General features: G+C 40.2%; 7 protein-coding genes across 18 annotated transcripts in view; 3 read left to right on the forward strand and 4 right to left on the reverse strand.

The window, feature by feature from the left end:
- The window catches only part of LOC104799670, a 2,355-nt gene extending 1,319 nt beyond the window's left edge, over nucleotides 1-1,036 (reverse strand). The window contains exons 1-3 of the mRNA XM_010522311.1: nucleotides 401-1,036; nucleotides 154-321; nucleotides 9-45 (exon numbers count right to left, since the gene is read on the reverse strand). Of these exons, the coding sequence (XP_010520613.1) occupies nucleotides 9-45; nucleotides 154-321; nucleotides 401-928 (733 nt within the window). The 5' untranslated portion in view covers nucleotides 929-1,036. The remainder of the gene's footprint in view (nucleotides 1-8; nucleotides 46-153; nucleotides 322-400) is intronic.
- A 27-nt stretch (nucleotides 1,037-1,063) lies between these two features.
- On the reverse strand, nucleotides 1,064-2,890 carry LOC104798966. 2 transcript variants are annotated; one of them, XR_769501.2, is made up of 3 exons: nucleotides 2,709-2,890; nucleotides 1,376-2,533; nucleotides 1,064-1,105 (listed from the first exon to the last, which is right to left on the reverse strand). XR_769501.2 is itself a non-coding variant. In XM_010521234.2 (2 exons), exons 1-2 carry the CDS (start codon nucleotides 2,860-2,862, stop codon nucleotides 2,139-2,141), a joined length of 549 nt encoding a protein of 182 aa, XP_010519536.1. In that variant the 5' UTR covers nucleotides 2,863-2,890; the 3' UTR covers nucleotides 1,253-2,138. The 2 variants fall into 2 exon arrangements, 1 of the variants encoding a protein (XP_010519536.1); XM_010521234.2 differs by lacking the exon at nucleotides 1,064-1,105 and having other exon boundaries at nucleotides 1,253-2,533.
- A 2,467-nt stretch (nucleotides 2,891-5,357) lies between these two features.
- LOC104798967 lies at nucleotides 5,358-6,966 on the forward strand. The gene is made up of 2 exons (XM_010521235.1): nucleotides 5,358-6,448; nucleotides 6,564-6,966. Exon 1 carries the CDS (start codon nucleotides 5,417-5,419, stop codon nucleotides 6,434-6,436), a length of 1,020 nt encoding a protein of 339 aa, XP_010519537.1. The 5' UTR covers nucleotides 5,358-5,416; the 3' UTR covers nucleotides 6,437-6,448; nucleotides 6,564-6,966.
- A 390-nt stretch (nucleotides 6,967-7,356) lies between these two features.
- On the reverse strand, nucleotides 7,357-9,966 carry LOC104798968 (probable kinetochore protein SPC25). The gene is made up of 7 exons (XM_010521236.2): nucleotides 9,777-9,966; nucleotides 9,489-9,554; nucleotides 8,998-9,144; nucleotides 8,542-8,655; nucleotides 8,366-8,455; nucleotides 8,149-8,271; nucleotides 7,357-7,805 (listed from the first exon to the last, which is right to left on the reverse strand). Exons 1-7 carry the CDS (start codon nucleotides 9,961-9,963, stop codon nucleotides 7,660-7,662), a joined length of 873 nt encoding a protein of 290 aa, XP_010519538.1. The 5' UTR covers nucleotides 9,964-9,966; the 3' UTR covers nucleotides 7,357-7,659.
- Nucleotides 9,967-10,131: 165 nt separating this feature from the next.
- LOC104798969 (CRAL-TRIO domain-containing protein C3H8.02-like) lies at nucleotides 10,132-12,429 on the forward strand. Its single transcript, XM_010521238.1, has 7 exons — nucleotides 10,132-10,373; nucleotides 10,976-11,128; nucleotides 11,221-11,367; nucleotides 11,459-11,611; nucleotides 11,709-11,831; nucleotides 12,076-12,156; nucleotides 12,257-12,429. Exons 1-6 carry the CDS (start codon nucleotides 10,242-10,244, stop codon nucleotides 12,151-12,153), a joined length of 786 nt encoding a protein of 261 aa, XP_010519540.1. The 5' UTR covers nucleotides 10,132-10,241; the 3' UTR covers nucleotides 12,154-12,156; nucleotides 12,257-12,429.
- A 1,398-nt stretch (nucleotides 12,430-13,827) lies between these two features.
- On the forward strand, nucleotides 13,828-18,347 carry LOC104798972. 3 transcript variants are annotated; one of them, XM_010521248.1, is made up of 6 exons: nucleotides 13,828-13,982; nucleotides 14,113-15,605; nucleotides 16,042-17,034; nucleotides 17,268-17,493; nucleotides 17,648-17,790; nucleotides 17,920-18,347. In XM_010521248.1, the coding sequence occupies exons 2-6, from the start codon at nucleotides 14,130-14,132 to the stop codon at nucleotides 18,220-18,222; spliced, it is 3,141 nt and encodes a 1,046-aa protein (XP_010519550.1). In that variant the 5' UTR covers nucleotides 13,828-13,982; nucleotides 14,113-14,129; the 3' UTR covers nucleotides 18,223-18,347. The 3 variants fall into 3 exon arrangements, with proteins under 3 accessions (XP_010519550.1, XP_010519551.1, XP_010519552.1); XM_010521249.1 differs by having other exon boundaries at nucleotides 17,941-18,347; XM_010521250.2 differs by having other exon boundaries at nucleotides 13,829-13,982; nucleotides 17,946-18,347.
- Nucleotides 18,348-18,451: 104 nt separating this feature from the next.
- LOC104798970 lies at nucleotides 18,452-21,702 on the reverse strand. Of its 9 annotated transcripts, XM_010521243.2 has the most exons (10): nucleotides 21,330-21,702; nucleotides 20,685-21,027; nucleotides 20,376-20,409; nucleotides 20,102-20,287; nucleotides 19,881-19,970; nucleotides 19,722-19,787; nucleotides 19,530-19,604; nucleotides 19,330-19,434; nucleotides 19,111-19,224; nucleotides 18,452-18,797 (listed from the first exon to the last, which is right to left on the reverse strand). In XM_010521243.2, the coding sequence occupies exons 2-10, from the start codon at nucleotides 20,933-20,935 to the stop codon at nucleotides 18,597-18,599; spliced, it is 1,122 nt and encodes a 373-aa protein (XP_010519545.1). In that variant the 5' UTR covers nucleotides 20,936-21,027; nucleotides 21,330-21,702; the 3' UTR covers nucleotides 18,452-18,596. The 9 variants fall into 9 exon arrangements, 8 of the variants coding, with proteins under 8 accessions (XP_010519545.1, XP_010519542.1, XP_010519541.1 ...); XM_010521240.2 differs by having other exon boundaries at nucleotides 19,530-19,621; nucleotides 19,745-19,787; nucleotides 20,685-21,702; XM_010521239.2 differs by having other exon boundaries at nucleotides 20,685-21,702.
- Nucleotides 21,703-22,084: the final 382 nt, after the last annotated feature.

The raw sequence follows: 22,084 nt of genomic DNA on the forward strand, positions 1-22,084 counted from the left end.
CAGATGGCTCTCAGCCTCCTCTGGAATTAGAATGCTCGCAATATCCTGAAATTAAATGCTCAAGTAAGAAAACGACTAAAAACCACAACTGTTTTTCAACTTCCCTAACACTATTTTTTCAGACTACACTATTACTACTCTTTTGGAACTGACCTGCGTCCTTCCGATCCTTGTCAAACCTTGTCTGATTCCATACTTCTTTTTCGGAATGAAACATCGTCGGCACATCCTTGGACAGGATTGTTTCACATTTCCTTCCACCCTGACTTCACTATACCATCCGCCTGAACGAAGCTTGGGAATACATTCGAACGGCAACATCTGTTATAACAAATACAAAACATTAATAAAGTATTTCTTGACAACTCTTTATTTTGTTTAGTAAACCCTAAACCCTTACCGTGAGGGGAATTATAAACCCTGGTAAGTTCCACTGATTAGCCGGCTTCCGATGTTTATTCAGATAGTTCACCACAAACTCATGAACATTGTTGAACGTGAACGTCCCCCAAGGGAATTTTTCGCATGCATCCACATTGTTGACAATCTTCAACAGAAATGGATTCACGTATTCCGAATGTTGGTGCCCAATGACATAACTGAGCAGCAACAAATAAGCCATCTTCAATCGGTCATCTCTGTCATCTACAGCCAATTCTCCAAACTTCTTCATTACTTCTGCTTTCATAACCTTTTCAAAACTCTCTTGACCAAAGAATTTACGGTAGAATTCGAACCCTCCAATTTCCTCCCAATTCTCAGGCAACGGAGAACAATTTAAACCACAGAGAATAGCGTGTTCCCACAGCGAATACCTAATTGGGACTCCGTTCATCACGAACCATAACTCGTCATCTTTCTTGGTCTTGACTGATCGGTTGATGAGTGCAACCATTAAACTCATCTTCAGTGACTGTTTCTTCTTCATATGAAATATGTGTCTGAATTGCGATTATTCGGTGAAATACTTTTTTTCCTCCTCCGTGATGTGGTTCTCGAGAAATTCCACAGCTTCTATGTGGAAACACTTTGACGATAACTTCACCGAAATCTTGTTCATGTCGTCCAATTCATAGTAGAATTCGGCTTTGGGTATATCCCAAATCTGCAACAAAACAACGAGATTCATCAAACATACATCACAACACATGACATTCTCAGAAACGGGTTTCAAATTCCACTACTTCACTATCATTTCTTAATTGCTACTTCGTATAAAACACTTAAAATTTAAAAGTTACATGAGCACGATTTCACCAAATCTGTTCAACTCTTCGCATTATCCGACATCACACTCCCCTTTAACCCAGACTTTAAAAACCCAGATTTAAATCTAATTCCAACATGAAAACCCTAAACCCAGATTTCTACTTACATGTGTTTTCGGAGAAGCATTTCCCTCCATTGTTCTTTCTGGCTCCGGCTCTGTCTCCGTGTCCGTATTCTCCGCCTCAGCCTCCGTCTGCGTTCTCTCGCCGGCAAACCTCGACACCACTCTGGTTCCAGCACCGACTCGACCTCGACCTCGACCGCGATCTCCTTCCCTCGACGACGATGGCTTCATTTTGTTCGTCTGGCTCTCGATTTTTCTGAGTTTCATCGCTTTCTTCCTGCTTTCGCTGGCACTCCGCTGATTTCGCTTCGATTTCGACTCTCGATTCGTTTCCTTCTGTCGATTTCGCATGAGTCACTTTCCCTCCCTCGCTTTCTCTTCTCTTTGCCGTTTTCGATTTTGAAAGGGTAAAAAACCCTAACTTTCTTTTTTACGATTTTAACTAAACATTTTCACTAGTTTTTCATTTAATTCGAATTAAAAAAATTTCGCACGTGTTAAACCCTCACACGCGGGTTTCAGTAAGGGTTTGTAGGTCTTTTCTATTTTTTACAGGGGTAAACTCGATATTTGATAATTCTGTCTATTTTTTAGGTGTACTCAGAAATTGTTGCGACTCAACTCGGCTATTTGAGTAAAATTCCCCTCCGTTTATCACCCTCCCGACCATAATATGATGATTTTTTTTTTAAAATTTTTTCTTACAACCGCATTATGAAACTCCTAAGACAAGAATTCAACCAGATTTTTCTTATTTTATTAAATTCTTATTCCTTCTATGGCGTTTTTGGGGTTCCACTCTACGTTAAGGCCAGATCAGCCTAGCGTTTCTATGGAGCCTGCAGTTGCAACAATGAGTTCCCGCAAATCTTCGCCGGAATCTGCTGGGCATTTCTGCCGGTGGCCAACAACACCGAGGATTTAGAAATATCCCCATCCCGGGAGCTGGAGAGGCATCGGCGGAGAACGGCGATTCCGGAGATCGATTGCTGCTCGACGGCGGAGATTCATGCTTATGCGATATCGGATGGGACAAAATTGCTCGGATCTTGCCACCGAAGACGCGATTGTACTCCTCGATTATGTTAGCCAAATCATCGTCGGACTTGATGGAGATCAGCGTCTCGAGATCTCCGTTTGGTAATTGGCACTTCAGGTCAACGGAATATCCGCAGAATTCTCCCAGTTTCACCATCAGCTCTGCAAATTGAAGAACAAAAAAGTGAACCTCTGACAGAAATCAAACATGAAATGACAGGGAATCACAAGAAGACGCAGTCAAGAGCTCCAGTCGAAGAGTTCCAATAAGAGCGGCCGGGAATGCGATGAAATCTGACGCAGATGGACGGAAATTTGACCGGAGAAGAGAACGAACCTGGGAAGGAGATGGATCGGTCGACAGAGATGACTCTGGTGAGACCGCCGACGTAACGGAGCCTACCGTCGATAGAACGAGGGAGGATTTTTCCGCCGTAACTGCAGAGAAACTTGATAGTGGCGCCGGAGTTCGTAGCATTTTCAGCCGCCATTTTAGGGTTTCCGAAGCTTCTAGTTCAAAATTTTGAACTATTTGGAAAATAACCGAGACGAGATGGAGCGGTGCCAATATTTATAAGCGATAAGTGACGTCATCGTGGGACCTACATGATGGGAACAAAATAAACGGGGGTAGTTTTGTCAATTCAGTTATATCAACTCCGAATATTCGTCTTTCGTTGCGTTATGCAAAGAAATCGCGTTGGGGGAGGTGGGTGCTTTTTAAGTAATTTATATAAAAGCGTTTCGGTAATACTAATAATAATAATTTAGATTCGAAAACATATCTTCCACGTGAACGAATGTATCATTACATTTAATTAATTGTTCAAAGAAACTATATTCAACTTGTCGCTTGAAAACATTGAAAGTCAACTGAGCCAACACGTTATAATCAATGGAATAATAAAGAAAAACATAATTAATTAGCATTTAATTACGCGTGACAAATAGCTGAGGCAACATGTTACAATTAACCGAATTATAAAGTTTTTCGCATATGAGTTTGTATATATCTTCTTGTTCACCTTAGAGTGCAAAAGACACTCCAAAACGCACGTGACGCTTTACCGAATAAAACGCTGTTTTGCTGCGTTTTTTAACGCAAAAGCTGCCTGCTTTTGAAACATCACCAACAAAAATTTAGAGCTGTACACTATTTTGATCCAAAAAAAACTTAATAAGATCGGACCTAATCTAATAATATTTGACTTTAATTTTATACAATTTTTAATAAAACGAATAATTTAGTCTCGAATCTAATAAGTACCAAACCAAATTCGATAAATATCAACTCAAAATTCTAATTATTCACCCTTATATATAAAATGTAGACGTATACCAAATTTCGGTTCGTTCTTGACATTTAGATAACAAAATTGTTCTAAAGTAAACCAACACTAAGGTCCGACTAACATTACATTTTAGTTTTGTGCAATTTTTATAAAATTTAATAAACTTTTTCTGAAACGACCTCGATAAATGATACCTGAAACTAAGGGTGGGTCTTTCGCTTCGGTTTTTCGAAACCAAACCGTACCGAAAAAATACGGTATTTTTTTATATTAATCGTTTAAATTTTCGAACGGTATTAATTTTAGAAAAAACGAATTTCTCGAAACTAACCAAAATGAACCATACTTTAAAAAGCCAGAAAAATCGATTTTTTGTAAAGAAAATCTAATTGTTTTAATAAAAATCAAAAGCGAACCGAATCAAATCAAATATAGTATGATAACCGGCCGATATCCGAACCCAGATCGAATATCGAAATGACTATGTCCACCTGAAACAAGAATCCTTCACAATTATAAATCAATTTTAGAATTTTTAAAAAACGCACAAAACTTTTCTAGACCTAATCAAATTCTGATTTTACTTGAATCCTCATGAGGTTGAAGAAGAACATCTTTAGGAAGTTAGCTTGAAGCAAGTTCCTCCATGAACATGCGACAGCTTAACAGTGAGGAACGGTGTTGATATCTCTTAGTTTTAGGTATTCCATGGCCGAGGACGAACTAGAGGTGAAGCACCTGTCTTAAAACCGAACCTTTGTATTGACTCGCATACACACTTGACCCCACAATGTCTATAATGTAAACTAGTTGGGGGAGAAAGGATTTTTTGATGTTTTTAAACCCTACAGTTTGATAACTAGAAACGCTAAATGACGAGCAGAGGGTGAATTGGTAAACACAACCAAATATAGGAAGATGCAAATAGGGTTCTTTTGGTGGTTTGTCTTGTGAGTAATCCATGTCTCATGAAACCCAAGGTAAAAAAGTTAGAAACTTTGGTTGACTATTAATCAGAATCTTTAATCTCTACATATACTTTGTGAAGATGGTACGAATGAAATAATTATCATTCCAAATTAGGGTGGGTTCGGACGGATATCCGGGAGTTTTATGGTATCTGATTTCGGTTTCGGATCGCAGATTCTTTGGAAAGATTATCTCGATCTTGCGAAAGTCGGATATCCGACGGTCTAGATATCCATGTTTGAACTCGGATATCTGGATCTGTGAATTTTTGTTGTTCAAACATAAATATTAATTTTAAACACATAAAATTTCCACAAAATAACAAAATCCAAACATTTAAATGCATAAAAAGTTGTTCAAATTATGCAATAGAAATAGAAATTCAATACAAACATTAAAATGCATACAAAATTGTAAAAATATATAATAAAACTAGTTAGATATTTTATAAATACTTATAAATACAGGGATATTTTTATTTTTTTTTTATTGTACCTAGATATCCAGGAATATCGGTCTCGCTAATTCCGAAACCCGAACTCGAACTTGCAGATCAGATTTTTCATCTCATTTATCTCGTATTCGATTTCGTTTATAACCAGATATCCGAATTCCGGATATCCGTGAGTCGGATATCCGCGAACCCGAGTTTCGGGTAAAAACGAACAGCCCTAATTCCAATGACTTGTAATCCTAAACAAAACTTGCCTTTTCCTTCTGTAATCAAAACGCAAGTGATAAGAAATTTACTCACTACGGAAATTATCTTCCTCGGTGGAGAGAGATGGGCGAGAGGCTGATTGCTCTTTCTATTCCCCAAATAATCCCAAAGCCACTTCACATTCATCGCCATTTCCATGGTTTCTCCACTTCCACTCTCTGTCTCCGACCAAACCCGACCCGGTTCTACCGGGTAATATCCCAACCCTCACGCCGACGAACCCATCACCTTCAATGTCGCAGCCATAGCGGGGGCAACACAAAAACTCACGATGACGACGGAATCCCCGCCGACGAAGTGAAGATCATCGCCAAGTTCAAGTCTCGACACAACTACATCAGGGTTCTCGAAGTTTCCAGAAGAACCCTTCACCCGCTCGCCGGCTCTCGCCTTCTCCTCCTCGACGATCCCGGTAACATCCACAGCATTTCTTTCCTCTTCAAAACCCTAACCGAGAGTTACTTCGACGTTTTCGCAACCTTGCCTCCGGTTATACCTCCTGGACCCGTCGGCATTCTCGGGTTTGGGGCGGGTTCTGCGGCTCGTTTGATTCTGGAACTCCACCCGGAAGCCATTGTCCATGGATGGGAACTTGACCCTTGTGTAATTGACGTTGCTAGGAAGTTTTTTGGCTTGTCTAAGCTCGAAAAGCAGTACAAAGATAGGCTTTTTATCAACATTGGTAATGCCCTGGATGCTAGTGTGAGAACGGGGTTTTCGGGTATTCTTGTGGATTTGTTTAGCAAAGGCAGCGTGATTCCTGAGCTCCAGGATCCGAATGTGTGGGAGAATCTGAGAAGTAAATTGAGGAAGAACGGGAGAATCATGGTGAATGTTGGGGGAAGGTGTGTGGAGGCTGAGGATTCACAGAGAGATGGGGATATGGTTATGGAGGAAACTCTGAAGGCGATGAGTTTGGTTTTTGGAGATGAGCTCTTTGTTCTGACTCTTGGGAGTGGAAACGATAGTTCTCTTGCTCTTACGGGCGATTTGCAGGACCTCGATGCGTGGAAGAAGAAACTGCGGATGCCCGAGTTGAGGGGTTATGTTGATATGTGGAAACCATACAGAGATTCAACGTGAGCAAATGCCATGGTAATCGATTCATATCCGAGTGATTGTCTGTGCAGTTGAGTACGGGAAGATGAAGGCTTCTTAAACCCTTGATGTTGCTCTTTTTATTTAGCTTGTCTGTGGCTAATGTTTGCAGAGTCAAATTTGTTCTATCTCCGAGCTCAGTTCTCCCCGTGCCATAGCAATGAAGGCGATAAGCTTGCATCTGCGCTTAAAAATGTCGTCCTGATTTAAAATTCTGGGACATAATGAATGAGCTATAACACAAAACGAGGGCTTACAATTTCTTCTGATGTTCATAGGAAAGGGACTTATATGGGACACAGTAAGAAGAAATTTGATCGTCCTCCCTCTTTGACTGTTGAGAAGAAACTTGAAAAGCCATTTCTTTCTTTCTTTTTTTTTTTTTTCTATTTGTTTCTTTGATGTGGCTGTGTTGTCTTCCCGAGATTTCTTGTAGAGGAGAGAAAACAACACTTGTTTTCGGCACGCTTATGCATTGGCTTCTCCTCCTTCAGGTGTTGACTCTTGCTCTGTCACCGACCGCTTATGTTTACCGTCATACTTTTATGTCCTTGAAGGAAAAAAAAACACGGGTATGAATTGATTTACCGTCATACTTTTATGTCCTTTTAGTACCCTTTCAATGAAAGGCAAGTTTTTTACCCTGAAACTTTATGGATTCGGGGATTCAAAGATGGGATCAATGAAAGGCAAACTTTCATATTCAAAGTATGTTGATGTATGGAATCCATGTGATTAAGAACGATAACATGTGCCACTTATATTTGCGGTCTGTGTGTGTTAAGGGAATATTTGTAGTTAGCTAATTAATTAAACGGCAATGGAGGATGATGAGAGAGGGGGACAACAGTACAATAATTACAAACAATAATATAATTTTAAAAACGATATATAAATAGCCCACACACGTATACGTGTATATGTATACTGGCTCGGCTCGTTATGGAATCTCAACTATTTCAATTTTCAGCCATCACATATGGCAGCCAAACATAGACCCAAATGAACATCAAAATATTAAGACAAGGCATAAGCTGTAATCATATCGTTTGGGGAGTTCAATGAAGGCGGCGTGGTTACAAGATTAAGATGCATCATATGAAAATCCCAACAACGCATAGTGTTGTCAAGTCTTCCGTGTCAGAAGTGAAGGCATTAGTTTTCCATATGGTTTTCTTTTAACTTCATTCCTTAGCCTGTAATTACCATTAGTGCCGATTCATTTCACGAAGAACCTGAGATTCCTTGCTCTGTGGTGAAGACATGCTTGTGTAAATGGAGAATGATGACAATGGCGCAGAGATAGATATCACCGAAGATTCTTGATGCAAATCTTCTGAATGAGTCGGCAACCCTGAGAAGTCACGTAGAACTTTGGTGTTTATAAACTTTTCTCATAAACAAAAGCAGCAAGTCTTTGGCCATCAACTTATGTTAAGCTTCAAAATCTGGAAACTTGAAACAACATTCCTTTTACCACACGCACTTGCATGTGCTTCAATCAAAGGTAAATCTTGCAAATTGCAATATCTCCAAGCTACAAACAAGATGCAAAGATTTCTTTCATGTTATTAACTCAATTTGCTATGTACTATTGTGATTCTCTAGCATCAAATGTTTTCTACAGGGTTGTCAACAACCCTTATGTTGGTTACCGTTTAGAGTGGAAATATAAGAATCAAACTGTTTTCCCTTACCTGATAATGTAGCTTTCAGAAACTTCTCCCTCATCAAGAGAACAAATCTGAAAAGATCGTTGGTGTCATTCAGTTCCTGAACCAGCTCTTTGATGTCATTCAATTGAGGGTTGCAATCCAATACTGAAGGACATATAACATAACGTTTGAAAACAGATGTTATAAGAATCTTGAACAACATTAAAACGTGGACCCGAAATTTCAGAAGATTACTCACATGTGTATATGTCATTTCCATAGTGAATCGTGAACGAGTATTCACGATTTGGATTGTTTGCATCAATGTTGATGAATTTGAATGTAACTCCTGTAAGAGGCCCAAACAACAAGATCAACGGTCAAACTTGAATAAAAAGAACTAGACTTGTTACCATCTCAAATGTCTTTCATTACCATATCCTGCTTCAACATGAAAACCAAGAACCCGATTGTACCACGAGATGGCTTCTTGGATATCACCTTTATCTTCAACGTTTTTACCGTGATTGTCCTTAGACGTTCCCAAGGCTTTGAATGTCCCGTCAGATGAATAAACAAATAAGTTAACAAAGAAAGGACGAGAAACCAAAAAATCAACGTATACATCCATCATGTATCACATCCAAAGGCGAAAACGCAAAGGAAAAATTACTGTCTTCTCCACACTTGTCACCAGTGGTACTGCAGGAAATGAAATGAACAACTTCTAAGTTTGTATGAGTTCAAGCGAAATTCTAGGCCCAAGGAAAAGGTCACCAAACTCACAAAGTTCCATAATGTCTAACTGTCATAAGATATTCCGAATACCTGATGTAAAACACAGACTTATATTTAATTTGCACTCATAAAATTCAAACAAGCAACAAATACCTTGCAATTGTTTGGAGATAATGGCCAGAAACTCATCCTTCCTAGACCTCTGTGATTGCAAAGTTCTTCCAAGCACTTCGATTCTAGATTTTGCAGCAGATATGGAATCCCTTATCCCCATTTGCCTTGCCTCTTTACGTGTCTTCACTACACATCACACAAGTATAAAAAGGAAGCTTTCGAAAGGTGTACATGATGCTGCGCCAACAATGTCAAAATTGGATGCAATCCTATATATTTGCCACATTAGAAGAAAGATGCAAAGAACCATGAATGCTATACAGATTCCCTCAGAATGTTGGGTTTAAACACCAAATTATCTGGCTCTACAAAGATCAGTCACCTATCAGGATTCTCGAATCAGACATAAAACAGCTACTTCCGGACATAGTAAGGCTCAGAAACCAGAAGAATTCCTGGCATTGGAAAAATCTACGACTTGAAAGCATTTCTAAGCTTCAAATCTAAAGCCGAAGGAGTGAAGCTGATACCTGCCAAAACTCTAACGAGTTCGCCTTCTGCTTCTCTCAATTCTGCTTTCATCTTTGCAAGTTTCACTACAAACCAAATCCAAAACCACAATCTCAGTGACAACTTCTCATATCACCTGCTTAATAGCACAATCTCAGCGACGAACTCTCAATTCATTCACTGCCAGAACCCTAATCTCAGAGAAGCAAAACCGAAAACAACAACAAACTCCAAAATGAAAATATCGAAAATCAGTTCAGGGTTCAAGTAAAACGAAAGAGGAAGAAGTAATTGGAGATTTAGCAGACCTTGGCTCCGAGCGGTGGCTTGTGCTCGTTCCACTAACGAATCCAAGGATCTCCTGAACGGAAACGCCGTGAAGGATTCGGCTCTCTGACGCTGTGCATCGATCTCTTTCTCGACCGTCAGTCTCAGAGAAGCCATCGTCTTCTTCGTTGTATCTCCTGCACTAATCTGCTCCATTTCATGATTCATACGAGAGAGATTTTCAATTAAGAAATCGAACTTCTAAGCCCGCCACAAAGCTTTACAAAACCGGGCGTGTTCGACCGGTCGAACCGGGATCCCCTTCTTCGTCCGGTTTGGTTAGGGTGGTTAATCTATATCTGAACCAGAAATAGTTTGCGTACTCTCCTTTTTTTTTTCCGCACAGAAATATTCGTAAGGTCCGTCCGTGCACATGGGGGCAAGCGGCCTCCAGTTCTCCTCCGTAATCTAGACTTTGTTAACGCCCTTCGGATATTTTTCCGGCGATGTCGATTCGTATTCGGTCTACCCTCGTCTCCGCCGTTAATTTCAACGACTCCACGAATCTTTGCCGGAATCGATCTCGGAACTGCAGATTCTCCATCCGGAGTTGTTTGTCCGATTCTGACCACCGCAAGGTTCTTCTTCGCATCCCCGCCCGTTCCCCGCCCCCCCCCCCTTTTTCTTCGTTGCTAACTTGCTACAAGTTATTCCCATGGATATTCGCATCCGTAAACACATATTACATTTACAGGCTGGTATGGTTGTGTGTTCTTGTGCTTGTGCTTGTTAGTGTTTCTGGTAATGTCCGAATAAAGTCTACTGTGCGATACTTGGATCGATCCAAAACCCGTTCCCCGCCCCCCCCCCCCTTTTTCTTCGTTGCTAACTTGCTACAAGTTATTCCCATGGATATTCGCATCCGTAAACACATATTACATTTACAGGCTGGTATGGTTGTGTGTTCTTGTGCTTGTGCTTGTTAGTGTTTCTGGTAATGTCCGAATAAAGTCTACTGTGCGATACTTGGATCGATCCAAAAGGTTATTTACTTGTATTTCAAGTCCATCAGGTTCTCCTGTTTGCAAATTCGATCATGATGTGTATATGTGTGTGCGCCCGCGTGTATGAACATGCGAGCTCAGAAACATAGTACTAATATTCTGAATCGAAATCTGAGTTACAGAATATACACAACTTCCTGTTTTTGATGATGCTTGTTCTTTGACTCGTCGTCCAGCTAGTGTTTGAAGTGAAAGAAAGGCTTGCAAAAGATTATAGTAGTCTCCCTGTGGGCAGAAATGGAAGAGATGATGAGGAAATGATCCTCTGGTTTTTGAAGGATAGGAAGTTCTCCGTCGAGGAAGCCATTGGAAAGCTCTCTAAAGCTATTGTATCCTCCAATGCATATCTTCCTAATTCTATCACCATAACCTTTTTCCTGCTGGATACGACTCCGCCCGTGAGATCCTTACCAGAGTTTAGAGATGGCGCCAAGAGTTCAATGTATCTGAACTGTCTGAAGACTCTGTCAAGATCGCTGCAGAGACAGGGAAAGCTTATGTGCATGATTTTCTAGACGTGAAGGGTCGACCAGTACTTGCTGTAGTTGCCTCCAAGCACACACCAGGGGCAAGTTGATGTTCCTTTACTTAATACTTGTGATGGGTGATCACTTCTTCGGTTATATGATGATTGAGCTTTTGGAAATTTGGTATTACAGTTGCTGGATCGTATTGAGGACGAAAAGCTATGTGTATTCTTACTTGAAAAGGCTTTAAGTAAGCTACCAGAAGGGCAACACAAAATACTTGGTCTCCTCGATCTTCGTGGATATCGTACCGAGAATGCTGATCTTAAATTCTTGACTTTTCTGGTATTGGTATTTCCTATGGGCAAATGATTTTGTAATTCTGTGTTGAAAGACCCCTTTGAGTTATATCCTAATGTTTCCTCACATCCTTTTTTTGCAGTTTGATGTGTTTTACTGTTACTATCCAAGCCGGTTGGATGAAGTTCTTTTCGTGGATGCCCCATTTGTTTTCAAGCCAATTTGGCAGTTCATCAAGCCATTGGTGAAAAAATACGCTTCTCTCGTAAGTCTCTGTCATAGTTGGCTTTCGATTCTATTCTACATTCTGTGTTTAGTTCAACGCTTTCTTCTCGTTCATTTTCTTGTGACAGTAATCGGTTTCCATTTAAAATGGTAAGCCGAAAAGGGTTCTTTGATTTGGTTTCGTTGCATGGAATGTTAATTACCTTATGCTCGACCATTTCCAACACCTACTAGTTGTGGCATGGAATGATAAAACACTGACTGCTTTGATTTCTTTTTTGAAGGTGAAGTTCTGCTCATCAGAGACAGTGAGAAAGGAGTACTTCACTGATGAAACGTTACCGACCAGTTTCAGAAACTGATGGGTATGTTCTTTTTTTTTTCTGTTCTGTTCGATTCTTGAAGGCATCTAATAATCAAAGCTCAAAAGGATGTTCAGATACTGAACTGTTTTCCCCCTTTCAGGAATCGGTATTTTTCCTGTTGTTGTATCTTTAACAAGTCTAAGAAGGTGGGTTTTGGATTATGGGCAAAGGCTAATCATGCCGAAAGTGAAACATCTAATTTTGTATATGTTGAGACAACGTTATGTATTACTCTCAAATTCATATTCTTTGTATTATTTTGATTTCTGTGTTTGCTTATAACTAAATGACCCGACTAGCATGAGTACCATGTGTTACCAACTTACCAAAAAAAGATTGCAATCATTAGGGCAAAACCCAACAAACCTAAACCATTTCATGATCTTTGCAAGCTTCTTCTTCCTCACCTGACCAACGGACCCCAAGAACTCGGAAAATCGGGATCCAAGCTCGGAGAATCAATCCGAGCATCAAATAAGCTTTGATCGTCGCATCTGGACTCCACAACAGGGACCAAACTATATTTGTATTCTGGGCACTTCCCATCTTCTGGATCTCTGTTTGAGTTTCTGACTTTGCCGTTTGAGAAAGTTGTTTCTTCAAAACTCCATCAATCTCTTCAGGGGGTGATTGAGTGCACAACGCGGCTAACCATTTTCTTGAAAAGCTTCTGAAAAGATGTGCTTTCCGCCTTTGGAGATACGTTATTTTCGTCATCATCATCATCCTCTTCATGGTAAGATAGTTATGCTGAGTTATTGGTAACTTTAGTTTCGCTCTCACTTCCTCCGGCGTCACTGTTGTGGATGCCGCCACCTTTGAAAGATGTAACTCCAAAGCGTTTTGCCTTCAGGCTACCATTACAAGGGACCCCTAAACTGCAGAGGAGTTGCAGCAGATTGTGAACAACCGCCAATGGAAAAGATCAATAAAGCTTTGCTCTCTTCCCAACCATTTGAGCCGTTGTTCTGATTGTTTTCGATAACTTTATGAAAATCCACCAGAATTGGATACGGTTTTACATAATTCACACAATTCGAAATTAATATACATATCAGAAAATTATACCTTAATCCATTTTGCAGTGGAATAACTTTGAAAAACAAAGTAAATCGTTTATTGTTTGTTTTCTCTCCTTTCACCCTAACCTTGATAGATTTTTTATGGATAAAAATATGAACCAAATGTCCATTATTTATAATGTAAGGAAAGGATAATAAACTTAAATACCCATAAACTTCAACACCATAATAAACTCATTTCCATCAAAGTAGTCAAGATCATATGTGTAAAATCCAAAATTCTATGGACCATTTTAATGTTTATATTTCCAACCGTTGTTTCTACTTGTATTATTGAATGAATATTAATACGGATACAAAAGATTACCCAAAAGTTTTTCTTTCAGGGTCCAAGTTTTTTTTTCCAAAGTTGTGTATAATTCAAAGGAACAATTTTTAAATAAATATCCAAACCATTTCTATCATAATATAACAAATGTGTCAAATGAGAGCAATTTACGAAACTATGACGGTCCTTTGCTGTTAGAAGAAAAAAACATTTGGCGTGACACGTCATTAAATTTTTTGCCACATTTCGTAATGTTAGTTGGGAATGTATGTATATACACTTTCCAAAAAAAACTGTGGTCGCGACTCGCGAGTAATGAAATGACCTTGTGTTTGTGTGCGCTCATTACGTAAGGGCTTCCTAGAAAATCCAAGAAAATTTCGTTAACGAACATAGGAAGCTCGAAGCCGAGAGAGACGAGGAGGAGGAGGAGGAGACACTCAGGCTTTTCTCGCGCATCGGCATCTCTGTTGCCAGTTGGGTTTTCGTCCTCTTTTTTCTAGGGCTCGTCCGTTTTCCATTTTGATCTTCTTCCGATTCTGATATTCCTCTCGCTCTGGGTCTTACCGCTGAATTCGGATTTGGTTTATTCTTACGTTTGGATAGATTGCCCTCTGATTCAAATGATCAATGGAGAGGACACTCACGACGAATCCGCCGGGGTTCCTTCCCTGGATCTGCTTGATCAATTCCCGCACAAGGACGGTTCCGACGATGCTTCCCCGGCTTCATCTGCACGTTTCTCGTCCTGTGGCGAATCCGAATTTGAGCGCTACTGCAGTGCGAATTCGTTGATGGGAACTCCGAGTATGTGTAGCTCGACGGGTCCGTTTCTCGATTCTCTAGAATCCGAATTCGGGTCTTTCAAGGCCGGTTTTGCATCTGGGGATGCTACGGAGTTCGAAAATTTTAGTTTGGGACCAAGCTCAAAGCTCTATGATTTGGAGATAGGACGATCAAGTGATCGAAGGACCAGGTTCTCCGTTGAGGATACTGTAAAGGGCTGTGATAATCAGATAATCGGTATACCGAGTGGAACAAGAACTGGGAATGAAGAAACCATCATCAAGCGAGAAGATGTAAATGATAAAGGTACGCTTGAAAGAGATTCCGTGGATCATTTTGTGGGCGAGGGATCTGAGGAGTGTTTATGCGGATCAGATTCACGAGTAGGTGGACAGGATGGAGGAAGAGAAGACGAGCATTCTGGTAGTGACGATGATTCGATTTGTGATTCAGATGGTGGTTCTGGGAAAATTTCTTATCCTCCATGGAATTTACAGCATAAACAGACGCAGAAAGCTGAGGATAATAATTTGTTCCTCATCAATTCATCCACTGCCTTTGGTACAAATGACTGGGATGACTTTGAGCTTGAAGCCATGGAAGCTGCTGAAGATCCCCTCGAATTCTGCAGCTTTCAGACTCTGGATAAGAAGAGTAATGAAAGTAAAGGACCATCATCAAAATCCTTTTCTGCCGCCTTACCAACTATCCCTGCTATAAGTCAACCGGGGAGAAGCCAAGATCAAGCAGACATACCTGTGAACACTGAATGTGCTCAAGATGCAGATGACATGAAAGGAAGTATTGAAGATACATTAGCGCCTACAGCAAGTGGATCACTAGTATCTACTGTTTTCAATCAAAGGGAGCAAAGTGGAGAGCCAAGAGACGGCTTAATATTGGCTCAGTCACTTACAACAGGTGGATCACTAGTAGACAGTTATAACGAAACTCGAGAAACCTCTGTTGTCATGAACTATCTTCGATCTAACGATGCTGATGATGTCCTAGTGATAATACCAAATGAGTTAGCAGACAAAGATTCTGTCATTCAGGAACCTTTTGGTACTCAAGATGTGGTGGCTTTTCCCGCTCACAATTCAGATGCTTCAGGTGTTCATTGGCACTTAGATCCTAATGTTTCTTCCGGACTTCTTCATCAGTCGCATGCTTATGGTAAAATGCCAAATTCATCTACATACGGAGATTACCCCTCAAAATCATCTTCGGCATCTGGGAACCACCTTAAGCCTTTATCCAATGATTCTCATCCTGTAGCAAATGCCTTTGAAGTTGCTCATCCGCAGCCCAAGGTCAGTCATCTAGGTGAACTAAAGAACTCTTTGTGTCGCTGTTTCTCTAGCTGCCAATTTTTGTTTACGCACGATCTTTTCTGGAAAGATGATTCCTTGATTTCTTTTTCCAGTTATCTGTTTGGCACTCAAGCTCTATTTCTGAAATCTGGATTCTGGATACTTTCACTTTTAGGCATCTCTATGTTGTTCTGAAATGGGTTCAATTAGGTCGTGGTCCTACTTTGACAAAACGATGGACATTTTGACTAAGCAGTAGCTGCCCTGTTGCATTCTGCCCCCATATATGTAAATTATTTGGACTGAGGGTTCTATTTTGTATAATCTGTAGACGTCATGGATGCTACTTGCTCTCCCACTTTATTTAGTTTTTGGTTCATGCACATTTAGATGAAGCTTTTCTGTTTCTCATTTGATATTGTTCCTCATTTTTCAGAAGGAGAACACAGAGCTTAATGACTTCTATGATGATTTTGTTCATGATATGGAAGAAATACTGCTCGACTCTGGTGAATCTTCTGGAGCAATGTTCTCTAAGAGTGACAAGATGTTCCAATTACAGCTTTCTCTACCTGAGAGAGATGGGGGACAAACTGCTACCACGTCTGGTGGAGATGATTCATCTCCAATAATTTTCCAGCGACTTAGGATTAATGGTGTTGAAGTCATTGGGGCAAAGCAGAAAAAGGGAGATGTTTCACTCAGTGAGAGATTGGTTGGAGTGAGGGAGTACACAGTGTACATAATAAGAGTTTGGAGTGGGAAGGATAAGTGGGAAGTTGAAAGAAGATACCGTGATTTCTATACCCTCTACCGCCGGTTGGCATCATTATTCGCTGATCAAGGCTGGACTCTTCCTCCCCCTTGGGCTTCTGTGGAAAGAGAATCCAGGAAAATATTCGGAACATCTCCCCATGTTATTGCTGAAAGGAGTGTCCTTATTCAAGATTGTTTAAATTCAGCTCTCCAGTACAGACGTTTTCCCACTCCCCCGAATGTATTGCTTCGTTTTTTGTCCCTTCAAGACACGTTTGCTAGTCCGTCTGGACCAGATTCTGTGGTGTCTCCATCAGGCTCTGCTGGTATCAACGGCTTTGCAGGGACCAGTTCAACATTTGGAAATACTATCTCACTCATGGTTGAAATTCGGTCTCAGAAATCAGTAAAGCAGTTGTTGGAATCTCAGCATCACATTTGTGCTGGATGCCACAGATACTTCGATGATGGAGCCACTCTTGTGCGGGACTTTGTGAAGGCTCTTGGATGGGGTAAGCCTCGGCTTTGCGAATATACTGGTCAGTTGTTTTGCTCTTCCTGCCATACCAATGAGACAGCCGTCCTGCCAGCAAAAGTGTTACATCATTGGGATTTTGGTCTATATCCGGTTTCTCAGTTGGCTAAATCATATCTAGACTCCATACATGAGCAGGTAAAAATTTTAGATTTAGCGAGCTTTGGTGTGATTTAGTGTCGTTACCCAGATGTTAGCTAGAGTAGAAGCGTTTATTCTATCTGTTAGCTGCTGAGAAATAAAGTGATTTTCCCACTGCACCTTCTGAATGCTGCAGGGCTTTAATCACATCTTGTACCCTCTTAAATGTTACTTCTTGTCGAAGCTTATGCTAGATCTGTTGACGAATCGTTTCTTTTGTTTTCCTGCAGCCCATGCTCTGTGTCAGCGCAGTCAATCCGTTTCTGTTCTCAAAGGTCCCAGCACTCAATCAAGTTATGACTATCCGGAAAAGAATAACGGTTATGCTTCCATATGTTCGATGCCCGTTCCGCAAGACACTCAATAGAGGGCTCGGTTCTCGGAGATATCTGCTTGAGAGCACCGATTTTTTTGCACTAAAAGATCTAATCGATCTTTCCAAAGGGGCATTTGCAGGTAGATTTCATTTTTTTCTCAAACAAAGCTGTAAAAACGCGTCTGTCACATATGCATGCTTGCACATTCGAACATATCTTGTTTTCTGGCGAATGTTTGTCCTTTGATGATGCTACTTGTTCGAGATTTAAATGAATTTGTTTTCAATTGGCAGCTCTTCCCATGATGGTGGAAATCGTTTCGAGGAAAATCCGGGAGCATATTACAGAACAGTGCCTTGTTTGTTGCGATGTAGGGGTTCCCTGCAACGCTCGACGAGCTTGTGATGACACTTCTTCTCTGATATTTCCATTTCAGGTTAGTCCAGCTTCCGAATCTTCTCTTTGCCATTCCTTTGGTTATCTCAGAAGAATTTACTTTTACGGTTTTCGTATGCACATTGTCCTCGTTAGTAGTATTTGTCATCCAGATCACTGATTGTAGCAGACCCTAAATCTGTATGAAAAGAACAGCAGGACGAAGAGGTTAAGAAATGCCCTTTGTGTGGCTCGGTTTTCCACGAGAAGTGCTTCACGAGGCTCTCGACCTGCCATTGCGGAGCTCCATTGGCGAGTAGCCATAGCTCGGAGGAGAAGAGCTCGGATTCGGATTCTGCTTCTCTTCTTCCCATGCGATACCTCTCAGGCTTGTTTTCAAAGACGAAGAAAGATAAGGAAACCGTCATTCGAATGGCCTCTTTGCCGAGCAATGATCTCTAGTAGACAATTCATTTGTTTTGTATGGCAATAAATGATTTTCCTTTTGTGCTTTCTGATATCTGTAACCATTTACCCAATTGGTAAAAGTTTTCTGTGTGTAATTCATGTATGCAATGCAACTTTGAATACAAATGTAATTTTGATTTTGACCGCCAATATATTTATCCTTTCTATTTTTTTACATTAATTTTGAAATTATTTATAAAAGTTTATAGCTTTTCGAAGCTGGTGAGTGGAGCCTGGAGGGACATTATTTTTTTTTTTAACCTACCAGAAAAAGAAAAAAGAAAAAGGAGGATCAGCTTTGCAAAAGCAAAAGTCGCGTCCATTCCGTGGAACTGTGAACTCATCGCCTCTCTCTTTAAAACGAATCTGAATGAGCTAACTTTGAGTTAATTGCATCTTTCACCCCCACGTATTATAAATTTGCAAAACATCCTCATACTTTAATTCCATGAAAAGAGATCCCTGTTGCTTGCATTTCCACTCCGGAACCGTGATCACTGATCTTAGCATCCTCCTCGGCCTTGGGATTAATAATCCCAAAGTAATACTTTCCATATTCGATATCCCTCGTCGGTGCAATTCAATGTAGAAATCGAAGATCTGGTCTACAAAATGAAAATGTTCATCATCATTCTTTTCATGTTCTTATTTTCCTTGTTAAATAGAAACGGCTACTGGTGAATGAATGAATGATATCTTTCTTAAACCAGTCCACACGTATATATATGTATAAATAGTTTTATATTTTCAGCAAAGCTTGTATAGTTACAAGTTACAACTATTATATCTCATATATATATATATATATATATATATGAGATTCTTGCTTCACAGTTCTGTTGATATGTACTTCCAAAAACGTTATCTGTGATAAATCTTCCAAAGAAGGGGGTTTGCTTGTAACCCAAGTCACCTCGGAATCTGGTAAGACTCGGAGAACCATCTCTGAAGAAGCCGGTGTTTCAGCTTCACCAACAAGGCAAATGCTCCGTAGCATGGGAAATGCATCACTGCAACTGATAAGTACCTAAACCCACATCACGTTTTACCATCACCACCTTAAAAATCCAAACTTTTCACCCGGTTTAACTACAAATATTATCGAAATTTGTTTTCAGAATCGATGTTTTACTTCTCGGATTTCATATACCATCCGTCTGCCCTTCCCGGGTAAGCAATGTAGACTTACCAGAGCGGAGAATAGTGAGATGCTAAATCCAGGAAGGGGTAAGGCCACCTATCAGAAACAACAGATATTGACATATAAGCAAAAAAAAAACCTTCTCTATCAATGGATGAAATCACTGCAAAATTTGATCCTGAAAAGGTTACCAGATATGGACTAAGGAGTGAAGAATCCATTGGAACATGACATAAGCTACTGTCCAGAGGAAGAAGTAAGCAATCCTGAAACAAGGAAACCTCTGCAATGGCGTCACAAAGAAAAACGTCAATCATTTGAATCGATGATATATGTCGAGAGAGTTAAGCGATCCCCGATGAAAATGTTTTGGTTTCAAGCACCAGAGAATTCAATGCCGTGTCACCTAGCAAGAATATGGCGTTGAGAGAGTGCATACTGATCACCAGCTTCATCAGAAACAAAGCCAAGATCAGATGGTGATTGAGCGAAAAACATAACGGTGGAACTAAACAGGTGTTTTCTTGTTCATAGTCACTTACAACATTGAGGCTGTAATCATGGATCTCGAGAAAGGGAACGATGATGAACCAGAAGACGCAGTCAGTGAGGAGAACTGCACCTGCATTCATCTGTTGAAACCCAAGAATATTATCTATACCCGGCTACTCATTTTCTACATTCGAATCACCATGAATCACGATAAATTCGCTGTGATTATGTATATGTATACACTGATATTGGGGCGATTTATTAACATTACCTGGAAAACTATCTGGAAGATGTAACCCCACAGGCCTGCAGGTTTCCTGTCATGAATCTCCTGAAGGGTATCGGGTTTCTTGGATCTTATTCCATGCTCAGAATCTATCTCCACATTACCGACTCGTTCACCAGCTGCTCTTTTGTTGTACTGGTAACAACCGTGAAGCGAGAGAAGCGACCCAAGCTGCAGAAACCATTTAGGGCAAATCAGAAATGGTGCAAACTATAATTACTTTATACTCCTTGGAAGATGTTGAAACATTGTAACATACCCCGAAGTAGAGAGTAATCAAAGTAAATGTCCACCTGCAGGGAACAGAGAAAGAAGCCAGTACCCATCAGAATCACCGTTACATTGAATGTGTTTCTTGGTAGGCAAGTAAACCCTTTTTTCAGAAATTGTTTTCCTCTCTAGATTCTGAACCAAACTCTCTTCGGAAACTGCAGAGACTTCGATTTACCCATCAATGGTTTTCTCCCGAATGGTTCAAAGAGAAATTCATTTCGCCATAACGCGCACACGAAAACACTTTGAAAACGGAGTTTCTGGCTAAGACACTTTGAAAACGGAGATCACTTACTGGGTATAGTAGTAGAAGATGGTGGGACCATCGACGAGGCCAATGACGATCAACATCACAAGAAGAACAAAGAAGGCGACGAAGCGGTAAGCGAGAAGCCAGGCAGGGTGAATCCCACGGAGGCATGGCTTCCAAGTCTCGTCTTCGTAGACATTGCCTCCCCATTCCTTCTCTCCTCCATGGCCGCGTTTCTTGCGAAAACCTTCGTATTTGAATATCAGAAACGCCGTCGAAATCATAGCTATGACCATCCATATGAAGCATATCAAGACCCTCCAGTTGAACCAGTAGCTTGAACTCGTCGTGTCGGCCGTCACAGCAGGGTGCCATGAATCTTTCGATTCTGTATATGATGACGAAGAACTCATTGTTTCAACAAAAAGCGCTCGAAGGAAAACCTTCTCTTGGAGATAAACAAATCTTGGTTTCAAAAAAAAAATATGGGAGCTTTCAGACAAGAGTTTCAGTGGAAAAGTAGATTCAGGGTTTTGTAATGGGGGAGAGGATCGATGAACTTGTTACAGATATTGCGGAAAAAAACAAATTAATTAAATAAATTGAAGCCCATAATGAACAAGAAGATACATTTACGAAAGGGGAAACAAAGACAGATTCATGTGTGTGTTTCTGTTGAAACATACATACATATATCCAGAAACAAGAATGGAAGATGGAGTTTGGAGATGACAAAACTTCGATTTTTTGAAATCCGAGTCATCTGATTTTAAGACATGACGAAGCAAAGGGAGAGAGATTCCAAACTTTAGTCATGTTCTTGCTCATAAAGATAAAATGCCCACAAGATGATTTGATCATAATATATAATAAAATATTGAATACAAAAAAGATTTAAAAAAAAAAAAAGGAAAAGAGAGCGAGGGGTGCTGAATTACAAGCCAAGAAAAGGAATAACACTCGCAAGGAAATGCAAAAGCCAATGGGGAGATGTGTTTAGAGGATGAGATGCTTTCCTTCTTTGCTTTTAAGAGGACAAGCACGAGAGAGAGAGAGAGAGAGAGAGAGAGAGAGAGAGAGAGAGAGAGCAAATCTTGCAAGAATATCATATAATAATCAGATGCCTTATGTAACCGAGTTTTGTTCTATGGAAAGAATAGACAACACATACATATATATATATATATATACGTATAGGTTAAAAGATGAGATTATTCTTAGATTATCCAAAAAAGAAAAACAATCAGACCAAACAAGCATTGGGGCTTTCAGAGATTTGTGTCGTACAAAGTAAACATATTTAATTTGATACATATATCTTAAAATGCATCGATGCCATCCGAATATATCAAAAATCGATAGAAAATTTGTGGACAGAGAATCTAATTAAATAAAACGAGGCAATCTCTCAATGTAAGGTCTCAATCTATGCGCACATATCCAAG

This window comes from Tarenaya hassleriana, unplaced genomic scaffold (genome assembly GCF_000463585.1).
Source record: "Tarenaya hassleriana unplaced genomic scaffold, ASM46358v1 Cleome6, whole genome shotgun sequence".
NCBI classification, from domain to species: domain Eukaryota; kingdom Viridiplantae; phylum Streptophyta; class Magnoliopsida; order Brassicales; family Cleomaceae; genus Tarenaya; species Tarenaya hassleriana.

Bases quoted from the DNA above. Each gene is read 5' to 3' on its own strand.
- LOC104798972 (XM_010521248.1), top strand. From the start codon at position 14,130: ATGATCAATGGAGAGGACACTCACGACGAATCCGCCGGGGTTCCTTCC. The intron at 15,606-16,041 runs GTCAGTCATCTA...CTCATTTTTCAG, and splicing joins TTGCTCATCCGCAGCCCAAG to AAGGAGAACACAGAGCTTAA. The intron at 17,035-17,267 runs GTAAAAATTTTA...GTTTTCCTGCAG, and splicing joins TAGACTCCATACATGAGCAG to CCCATGCTCTGTGTCAGCGC.
- LOC104798967 (XM_010521235.1), top strand. From the start codon at position 5,417: ATGGGCGAGAGGCTGATTGCTCTTTCTATTCCCCAAATAATCCCAAAG.
- LOC104798968 (XM_010521236.2), bottom strand. From the start codon at position 9,963: ATGAATCATGAAATGGAGCAGATTAGTGCAGGAGATACAACGAAGAAG. The intron at 8,456-8,541 runs GTAATGAAAGAC...GGCCTCTTACAG, and splicing joins TCATGTTGAAGCAGGATATG to GAGTTACATTCAAATTCATC. The intron at 7,806-8,148 runs GTAAGGGAAAAC...GTGACTTCTCAG, and splicing joins TCTGAAAGCTACATTATCAG to GGTTGCCGACTCATTCAGAA.
- LOC104798966 (XM_010521234.2), bottom strand. From the start codon at position 2,862: ATGGCGGCTGAAAATGCTACGAACTCCGGCGCCACTATCAAGTTTCTC. The intron at 2,534-2,708 runs GTTCGTTCTCTT...TTCAATTTGCAG, and splicing joins CCGATCCATCTCCTTCCCAG to AGCTGATGGTGAAACTGGGA.
- LOC104798969 (XM_010521238.1), top strand. From the start codon at position 10,242: ATGTCGATTCGTATTCGGTCTACCCTCGTCTCCGCCGTTAATTTCAAC. The intron at 11,612-11,708 runs GTATTGGTATTT...CTTTTTTTGCAG, and splicing joins TTAAATTCTTGACTTTTCTG to TTTGATGTGTTTTACTGTTA. The intron at 11,832-12,075 runs GTAAGTCTCTGT...TCTTTTTTGAAG, and splicing joins TGAAAAAATACGCTTCTCTC to GTGAAGTTCTGCTCATCAGA.
- LOC104798970 (XM_010521239.2), bottom strand. From the start codon at position 21,052: ATGAGTTCTTCGTCATCATATACAGAATCGAAAGATTCATGGCACCCT. The intron at 19,971-20,101 runs GTAATGTTAATA...GGGTTTCAACAG, and splicing joins TCTTCCAGATAGTTTTCCAG to ATGAATGCAGGTGCAGTTCT. The intron at 19,225-19,329 runs GTAAAACATCGA...ATGTGGGTTTAG, and splicing joins TGGTATATGAAATCCGAGAA to GTACTTATCAGTTGCAGTGA.